This window comes from Aulostomus chinensis, chromosome 18, assembly GCF_037954235.1.
Source record: "Aulostomus chinensis isolate RoL2024-O1b breed Wild chromosome 18, RoL_Achi_v1.0, whole genome shotgun sequence".
In the NCBI taxonomy this organism is placed as follows: domain Eukaryota; kingdom Metazoa; phylum Chordata; class Actinopteri; order Syngnathiformes; family Aulostomidae; genus Aulostomus; species Aulostomus chinensis.
This window is the reverse complement of record NC_141337.1, coordinates 14,682,501-14,692,488: the sequence shown is the minus strand read 5'-3', so window position 1 is coordinate 14,692,488 and position 9,988 is coordinate 14,682,501. Positions and strand designations below refer to the sequence as shown.

The 9,988-nt window shown below is 40.5% G+C and overlaps 1 protein-coding gene across 3 annotated transcripts in view; it reads left to right on the top strand.

Moving 5' to 3' along the window:
• The first annotated feature begins 635 nt into the window (after positions 1–635).
• Positions 636–9,988, top strand: part of prpsap2 (phosphoribosyl pyrophosphate synthetase-associated protein 2) — an 11,737-nt gene continuing 2,384 nt past the window's right edge. Inside the window, exons 1-10 of one of the 3 annotated variants that reach the window (XM_086184932.1) lie at positions 636–1,041; positions 1,341–1,393; positions 2,613–2,679; positions 2,892–2,962; positions 3,129–3,244; positions 3,904–3,959; positions 4,970–5,115; positions 6,008–6,049; positions 8,576–8,646; positions 9,694–9,840. In XM_086184932.1, coding sequence (XP_086041058.1) covers positions 959–1,041; positions 1,341–1,393; positions 2,613–2,679; positions 2,892–2,962; positions 3,129–3,244; positions 3,904–3,959; positions 4,970–5,115; positions 6,008–6,049; positions 8,576–8,646; positions 9,694–9,840 — 852 coding nt within the window. In that variant the 5' untranslated portion in view covers positions 636–958. Of the gene's footprint in view, positions 1,042–1,340; positions 1,394–2,612; positions 2,680–2,789; positions 2,963–3,128; positions 3,245–3,903; positions 3,960–4,969; positions 5,116–6,007; positions 6,050–8,575; positions 8,647–9,693; positions 9,841–9,988 lie in introns of all 3 variants that reach the window. The other 2 variants (XM_086184930.1, XM_086184931.1) reach the window with 2 other exon arrangements.

The following is a 9,988-nucleotide window of genomic DNA, read 5'->3' as shown; positions in this document are numbered from 1 at the left end:
CGTAACAACCCAAATCTGGAAAACAACGATTATTTTACCGTACAAGTTCACTCCATAGACACAAGACTAATGACATCTAATGGACATTTGGAGTAATACTGCCTCTCATAGGTTGTCAGAAAATGTACGATTGGAGCTTAATTATATGTCAGCAGTTTAAATGCATTTTCAGCCTCATGAAAAAGTGTAATTTCTTTTTTCTAAAAGTAAAAAACAACAACAACAACAACAAACAAATCAAAACAAAACAAAACATGTATAGGCTACCACTGGATTTTAACAATTGATTGAGCAATTATCTGCCCAAATTGAATAAATTGCCGACAATAAAAAATGCAGTTATCAATAAGAAGATGATTTTATTTTCATCAATAACTCTGCTCATTCAGGTGACAGGATAAACTATCAAATTACTACGTGCAACGCGCACACCAGTATCTTTATTTTCTCCCAAATATTTTCAAATTAAATTTTTTGTTTAAGGAAAAAGGACAGAAATATCAATTGATCTTACGACCCGCAACTAAATCATCGAGAAATTTTACACCTACAAACCAAACACTGCCAGATTTCAAGGATATGTACGGGTTTTTTTCCGCAAAGCGCATCTGTTATGTTTGACTCAAAGGGGTTCCCGTAGGTCTCAGTGTGGGGCAGTTGTAAGGGCGCAGTGCAACCTGAGTGACAGGTATAGGGTGTTTTACCGAAAGGCAACTAACTAGAATAAAGAAAATAATCAGTATTAGCTGCACAGAAATGCTTTAGTTAAGTTTGCATCTCAAAGTCAAGACCGTATCGCCTAATTACCGTAATTTACCTTCTAGGCTAGTCCACGATTAGTGAGCAAGTTAGCTAACTACTACGTCATTAGACAAAATCGGCTACAAACGGAGAGTTTAGTCGACAGGAGGTTATTTTGCCGTCTGTAACAGTGAAACAGACCACCAGGGACACCAGAATGAATGTCGCTAAAAGTGGTTATCGTGTTTTTTCGGCTAACTCCTCCGTAGCATGCACAGAATTGGCGAAGAAGATAACGGAGTAAGTTAAACTCTTCATTGAATGCTAATGAATGCTAACTAAATGCTGCTGTTCATGTGGCCAAAACATGCTATGTTTGGAATCTATGTGTTTCTGAATACCGTCTTATTGAGGGTTAAATCCTAAAATAAAGGACCAGCAACAGTGGCATCGTCAGCTGTGATATAAACTGTAATCAGGGACGCATTTAGAATGTGTGTTTGGTAGGCCTACGAGTTTGGCTTGTGTGAGTAGAATCTTGTCATTATCACATCTCTGAAATGTTTATATTATCGCTGTAATTTTGTTTTTGTTTGCAGGCGGCTAGGAGTTGAACTGGGGAAATCAGTTGTCTTTCAAGAATCTAACAGAGGTGAGAAAACATTTCTGAACGCTTCAGGGTCCGCATCTAGGGACTTGTATTTATTGCCTCAGAAAACCTGGAGTGAAAACCTAAAACAAAAGACTGTTATTTTCGTTGGTGACTTGTATAGGGCTGCTCTCTCGGCTACTATTCAGTTAGTAAATTGAATATATATGGGTAATGAGAGTCACGTGATGCTTCATGAAGCTGCTCCTTGTGGTTGAGGAAGTTTTTTAAGACATGTATTACCAATGTTCGAATTAAAACATGTGAAATTTTGCTGTTTTAGTTTAATGTCAAATTGCACAACTCAGTTTTAATTGCACTGTTTTGTCACATGATTACTTTTGAATAATATTCAACAGGAACCTTCAGTCATACAGGGTTCATATGCAATACATTACAACAAAAATACAAACTAAAATAAAATTTAACTTCCATTTTGATATAAGTTGAAATAAATAGTTGAATAAAACAAAACATGATGCCTGTCATGAATTCAAAACAAATATGTTAGGAGGGGGTTAAGAACACTTCTATTTTTAAATATAAACACAAAAAACTACAAGGAAGAAGGAAAAATGTATTTCTGATGGTGAATCGAGCATCTCTGGAATTCCAAACCAACATACTGTTGGTGCTAAAATTAAACCAAATGTCCCTTTTGGTTTCACAAACTAATTCAAATTTTAAAAACTGCTCCAAAAATGAGAGTGAAAGTTAAGAAATTGCACTCACAGCAGTGAACTCTGAGTGACCCGGTGGCTGTTTTGCGTATCGTTGGCACAGAGACAAGTCCCGGCCAGCATATTGCATCCTGGGAGGTGGGGTACAGGTGAAGTAAACGTGTGGTCGCTTATGGATTACCGATGTGCCTTTCTGTTTGTGCTGCGGCCGCAAGGGCAGGGTTGCATATAAACATGGCGTTAGGGTTACAAAAAAAATGCTCCAGCCAGACCGACCATTTGGGAAACCTCCCAAACCTCCCTATGGCCACTCTGCCTTGATGTGCTGACGCAACCAAAACACACAGTGAAGGAATAACAGTTTGGGGGCCGCCTATTTAGGATCATTGGTATAAACCCTTGTCATGTTTGAGGAAGTTGCCACTGACATCGGCCGAAGTGTGTGCAGTGACAGTGTTCAACTATTAGATATTCTCGAGGTTTTTTTATTCTAACAAATTAGCATTTTTTTCTAGATTAACTGATTGTGCCTCTCTGTTCAGAGACGAGAGTGGATGTAAAGGAATCAGTTCGTGGTCAAACTATCTTCATAATTCAGACCATACCGAGGTGAGTGTAGCGGGTCGTGGCATTTAAATGGCAGCTGCAATTAAGCTACCGCTCACGGGAGTGTGTGAGTGAGTCAGTGAGTGAGAACTGTTGTCTTTTTCCTTCACTAGAGATGTCAACACGGCCATCATGGAGCTGCTGGTTATGGCCTATGCTCTCAAAACCTCTTGTGCAAAGAATATCATTGGAGTTATTCCTTACTTCCCCTACAGCAAACAGTGCAAGATGAGGAAGAGGGGCTCCATCGTGTGCAAGTTGTTAGCGTCAATGTTAGCTAAAGCAGGTAAAGAATGCAAAATGCATCCCAAGCTTGTTAAAAGTCATCTTAACTTTTCACGTGTTGTGTGTGCAGTGATTTAATCTCATGTCCATGTAGGAAAAATAATCTTATTATTAACAGTGACGTGTCATGTGACTAATCTGTTTTGTTTGTTTTTTTTACTCTGAAGGTCTAACACACATCATCACTATGGATCTGCATCAAAAAGAGATCCAGGGCTTCTTTAGCTTTCCAGTAGACAACTTGCGCGCCTCCCCGTTCTTGATTCAGTACATCCAGGAAGAGGTGAAGATCGCATATCCTCAGTGTCAGAATACATGTCAACCTGTCAGTGTGGATTGTCTGTAAATTCTACGGATTTTCCTCACCTTTAGTCGCATGATTATACACAGTAAAAAAGAAAATAGAAAGGACTAAAAGGCTGTGTGCTTGTTCAGCGATGCATCCACAAGGTGGTTTGCTGTCTGAGTGCAACGTCACAGTGGCGGCGTTCTCAATGTACAGCGGAACATTTTCTTCTAATCAAACTCAGGAACAGATGACCAAGTTTTGTGAGTCTATGGCGATGCCTCGATAAGTCTGCAAAGAACCAAAGTTAAGCTGTGTTACTTTGTAACACAATGTCTGGAGTGAGCCACCTCACTAGGGGCAGGCACTCTCAGGACAAACCTCAGCTGCAAACCTACAAAGGTGACCTGAATTATATTATATTATAAACAACTTCAAGTGGTAATCAGTTTATTTTTGTTAGCATTATTGTGCAGCTGAAAAAGTCTAAATGCGTTTGGTTGCAATGTGCAAATGTAGATTTTCTGTCGCCATCTGTTCTCGATGGATTTTTCCGAGGAATTATTCACTGGCACCCAAAGGGTTGACATATATGATTTAAGGGTAGATGTTGTGTGTTGTTTTTGTTATTCATCTGTTGTCCTTCGTCCCACCAGATTCCTGATTACAGAAACGCCATCATTGTAGCAAAGTCTCCATCAGCAGCCAAAAGGTAACTAGAGAGAACTTGTCTTATAGCAAAAATACAAACATATGGATGCAACATGTCAGTCAGTGACGGCAACTCCGTTACCACCGAGTTTATTTAACACGGCTTTGTAAACATCACGCCTGCTTGTTCTGTGTTACAACTCCTTGAGTGTTTCCAAACTCCAGGTTACCACCAGTCTTAAGTAATTTTTCTGATATATCAGTATCGGTCTAAACCCTGTTTTGCACAAGTGTCTTTGTCTTTGCTCATCATCTGTTATTAAGGATGAGGAAAGAATGCAATAAATGTAGAATTTAGGGGCTTTTACAAATTGTATGGAAATATTTTTTTTTAACATTCACAATGTTTATATGTGTATTTAGGTATGCAAATATGATATGAACTTGTTTTTTACCGACGATATCGAGACTGTAAATATCATCACATTGGAATTCTGCAGGCTGCACGGTGGTGCAGTGGTCAGCACTGTCGCCTCACAGCTAGAAGGTTCTGGGTTCGAGCCCCGGCTCCATCACGGGATCTTTCTGTGTGGAGTCTGCATGTTCTCCCTGTTCCTGTGTGGGTTCTCTCTGGTACTCCAGCTTCCTCCCACAGTCCAAAGACATCAAGAGGGGACGAGGCTGATTGATACTCTAAATTGACTGTAGGTGTGACTGTGAGTGTGAATGGTTGTCTGTCTCTATGTGTTGATCCTGTGATGGACTGGTGACCTGTCCAGGGTGAACCCCGCATCTCACCTGAAGGCTGCTGGGATAGGCTCCACCCCCCCATGACCCTTAACAGGATAAGCAGTAGAAAATGGATGGATGGATTTCTGCAAAAAAATCAAAGATTGTACATCCCTTACTTTTTAATATGCTTCCATAATAGAAGGAAACCTAATTTTAATTTTAAATAAAGTGTAATTTATTCCTCTGCCCTACAGTGAGTGTGCAAGGATGTAAATGTTGATGTGCTGTCAAATGTATCACTTTAACCCTCCCATCATTCCTATGTTATGATTTTTCCAGGGCTCAGTCCTACGCAGAGCGCTTGCGTCTTGGTCTGGCTGTGATCCACGGGGAGGCTCAGTGTTCAGAGTCAGACATGGCTGATGGAAGACACTCCCCACCGTGTGTACGCAACACCACGGGACACACAGGATTGGAGCTCCCCTGTAAGTCCACACATCTTTGGCTATGGCTTTAGATATTTCTTTCCGTAAAGATTTATAGGCTTAATACAAACATGCCTCATTGTTTCTACCTGTTTAAATAACTTGTCGTTCCTCACAGTCGGTTCTCCTTTCATACTTTAATTGAACTCAGTGAGAAATTGTCTTTTAGCTGCAACAACTCACCTCTTTACCGCATTTATAATATGAATCCAGCCCAGCGTAGCTTTTCTTTGTGCTAACCTGTTTCGAGCGGATGATTCTTCTCACTCATAACCATCACTCATACTTCAAGAAATTGGTTTTGTGTTACTGCATGGTTTAATTCCACAGATACACCACTACTACTACTACTACTACTACTACTACTACTACTATTCCTACTACTACTCATGTTGTAACCTCTGCAAGCTGCAACTCCACCTATAGAAGGGGCGAAACACAAAATAAAAGAAAGATTGTCCCTGCCTGTTTCCTGGTACATGCTTTTATTTTGGTAAGAATTAGGAACGGGACAGTTTTGCAGCATATTTGCAGTGTTGATCTCTGGTAAGGTAGTTTACACCAGTCTGGAAATATATCGGATGTCATTGTGTCATTGGCAAATGACTCCAAAGTATTTGCATCTTTTATATTCCTATTATTTGGTAAAAAATAATTATTCTTACTTGTGTTTTCTATTCTTAACCTTGACTTAAAAAATCCTCCTGTGGAACCATAACCGACGTATTCCATCAAAGTGTTGAATTAATGCTTCTGAACACACTTCAGCGCTATTTATTGATGTGTGATTAGTCTGACAGCTTAGCGAGAGGATTTTCCAAGTCTTGGCATCATGTGTTTGTCAAATATTTGTGCATTTTGTGTTAACGTGGTGTTTATTTGTTGGTAATAGCAGGCAAACAACAATCTCCGTTCCCTGGCATAGAGCTTCCAAGTACGAGCGTAAACCTAACCTACATCTGACTTATGAAATGACTCCTCTTCAAATTGCTCCTCAATTCGTGCATGTGTATAGACAAAGGGTTTGTGTCGCATCCTGTGACGGTAGAGTCTGGATTTTAGAAGAGGAGCTGCTAACACAAAGAGGGTTCTTAGACGTCAGACAGTTTCTCCTGTCAAAACCAGTAAAATGTGTGTTTTCTTGAGCTACAACATGCTGCGCGACACATTTGAAATCAAAGCAGCTCCTCTGAAAGATTCCAGACGGCTCCTTCTACAAGAATGCCCAAACACTCTTTGTTCGTTGTGTTCTGATTTTTATTTTGAATTTCCATAAATCAAACCAGAACCATGCCACATGTTTTTTTCTGTTATTCTTTTACTTGTGTATCTGGACTCATCTTGCCAATCAACACATGTTGCACCCATATTTAACCCGCTCTTAAAAACAAACGGTTAACGTGTAACTGCATGTGATGAAAACCAGTAGAGCATGCTTTTGATCCTAAAAGGAAATTCTATGAATCAAATGAAATTAATAATAAAAACAATTGAAGTTTTAGTTTGCTGCCTCTGCTTAAAAACTGAAAGCGAAGTGTTATACTCTAAAGGTCAAATGAAATTAGCGATGTCAACTTTAACATTTCTCAGGTAGCGTGTCGCAGTAAGTGTTTTTGAGAAATGTGTATATGCTGACAACTCAGTTTGTTGTTTTTGAACAATAGTGATAAAAGTCTAGATGTGACACTGCCAGATTGTCTGATGCTGTGGGACTCACGGTATTCAGCAGCGTGTACTTCAGTAAGGCATGCTTCTCCTCTCTCTGCTTCTTTGTACCCCTCCCCCCCACAATCGGCTTGGCTGGCTGATTGTTTACCAGTTGAGTGTTTTCCTTCTACCCTTTGATTTACTACATTTACATGCACAGCAATACTTAAAATGCAGCAGAGTTGTAGAAAGTACAACTATTCAATGGGCTTCTGGTTTATTTAACAGTTGATAAACTTGTTTCATAGCTTTAGAAAGCTAGTTGAAAGTTTTAAGGTGCAAAATAATATGGCAAGACATATTAAGAGATATAGACACTAAAGGTACTACCCTGGCACAGAAGCACCCATCAGGACTGGTGAGGTGACCCTGATATAGCAATAATTTAATAACGTTCTCTTCGGTTCCTGTTAAAGAAACATGCCAGCTGTTTGGGAAATAGGCTTAGTTGTTGTTCTCCCCAGAGGCAGACAAGAAGGTAGATACTCTTCTCTCCTCTGTGGTGCGTTTGGGAGCTGAGACCCACACACCCACCTGCCGACTGCCAAAGCACTTAGCGCAGTGAATGGCAATGAATGAGCAGGTTAGCATACCGCCATCTTGCTCAGCCAGCTTTCATGATTTGTAGTTCCTCCTATTCGTATTCTGGGTCAAAGAGATCAGGTTCAGGATCTTGGTTTAACTGGAAATAATCGTCCTCATCCTCTCTTGAAAAGCCAGTCACGATCAGTTGCAGCAATCCCTTTTCTGGTTGTCAACAAACATTTTGTTTTGTTGGTGCTGCGTCAAATCACCGTGCCCAGTCTGGAAGGTTCCGTCTGTATTGTATTGTGTAGCAAATGTTACATACATCCAAAGTTACGTGAATGCAGACAGGAAAGATTTTGAAGAAAATTGTATTTGAGGACATTTCACTGAGCTATGCTAACACTTCTCCTCCACTACCATTCATCGTGCTAACTAACTTCTGTTCCACTGGTCTCTGGGGGTCTGGGCTCTCTAGTGCACACACAGATGAGATAACGATCTCTATCTCCTTGTGTGACTCCGGTGAGGACAGACATTAAGGGTTTTTCCCCAAAAAGATGGTGTGTCCCTTTTTAAAGAACGGTTAGAACAGTTGCATCTCCTGTGATTGGAATGTGAGATGTAGCATGATTCTTATTGTGTGCATGTAAATGCTGGAAGCAGTGCTATTCGACTGAGGATAGATCCTTATCATTGGCAAGAGTGAATGAAGAAAACCCTCATCAGTGCTTGTCAGACCCGGTCTTCCTGTGGGAAATGAGACCGGTGCATATTGGTTCCTCATATGCGGATCGCTACCATACGCCTGCCACAGCTCCAGGCGGAGGTCGAGTGTGTCCAGGCACCTAAACATTTCCTTCTGATTGGGTATCCTGGGATGAAAACCCTGTCATTTGGTTTTGCATGGCATGTGCTCTACTAAGTTTGGTATTTCAGTTCAATCTTCCAGGGGTAGGTGGGGTAGAATGGGGGGAAAAAAAATTCCAAACCGGCTTTTGATTGCCAATTTAAATTGAGTACAACACTGTAACACTCCCAACGAAATTTCTACCAATCCTTTATGACTTAATGGCCCAGTAACCTGGGGGGCAAATTTGCCTTGAAACACATTTTCTCAGCCCATTTTACCCAATCTACTGAGACTTCTTTTTGATTAGGTGGAATGCAGTACACACAACACTCCGCATGTTCCCTCACAGATAACAAGCTCTGCTTTCCGTTTCAGTAATGATGGCCAAGGAGAAGCCTCCCATTACTGTAGTCGGAGATGTGGGTGGAAGAATTGCCATCATTGTGGTAAGATTCGTCAGAAGTACTCTTGCCTGTTCTGTGGCTCATGTTGTCGAGCTGCCATTGGCTGGTGCGCCGCTGTATTTTAATTATAACTCATCTCTAGTTTTCATGTTTGATGTGATTTAAAAAAATAAAAAAAGATGTAATTTCTTCCATCTACGAGCAGTATAGCAGGATGACCTCGAAAGAAGAATCTTAGCCAATTAATTAGATATGTGTGCATTTCCATCCATTAAATTAACAATGACAACAGGCACATTTAGTAATCCACTGTTCTAACACATACGTATGCATGTATGTATGTATGTAGAAGCAACACGTGTGTTTCCTCCCAATCCTCCATCTCATGGTTAGTGCTCATTAAACCAGGCTCCACACAAATGGAGCATTAATCAGACCACTTGGTTTATTTTCCTTCCCAAATTGCACTTGTTGAAGACATGTAAGAAAACTGGATGCATATAGTTCTTTGCATTTAGTAATTTAGGATTTCTACAAACGTTAACAGAGAGTAATTTCAGCCTGTGTCTTCTTCTATGAAGTTAAGTTGGCGTTCTCACGGAGAGAAGCTGAATTTTTGAGGCCAGCATGAGGAGAAGACGGGAAGTGCTCATGGGGGCCTGACATTCCATTATTCCTACAAGCAATGTAAATCTTTGCCGGTGCTGTTTTCCACTAGATAAATATGTAACATAGGCTGGACACTTTGTCAACTTTAGAAGTTCTTCCTGACTCGAGTTACTCAGACACCTTTCAACCTGCGATATCCATCATAGCACAACGTTGTCATTTGGTCTTTGAGACGCACCATCATATGCCACATCATTTGTCTGGTTTTGCCTGAAGTGGATCAGAGGCTCCAGTGTGATTGTTTAGTCACAGGTACAAGTTTTAGGGGATGTCTCTTTAGTTGGTACGAGAATCATTCATGTAAAAATGGCAATAATTTTCATTTCACCACTAAATAATCACCTGAGCCACCGTTATTCCAGACTCACGTTATGTAAAATGCACTTAAGCCCAATTCTTGTTTTTCTTGTAATTTTACAGGACGACATTATAGACGACGTTGGAGACTTTGTCGCAGCTGCGGAGATCCTGAAAGAGAGAGGAGCTTATAAAATTTACATCATGGCCACCCATGGATTACTGTCTGCTGATGCTCCTCGCCTCATAGAGGAGTCTGCCATTGATGAGGTGAGGTCACCAACACCTATACTAGTTTTAGCGAACGTGTGGGGCTATAATACCTCGATGAAGGTCTGAGACCCAAAATGGCGTTCATTTCCAATATTTTTATATTTTACACATTAAAAAAACCAAAACGTACTTTAAATGTTAATGT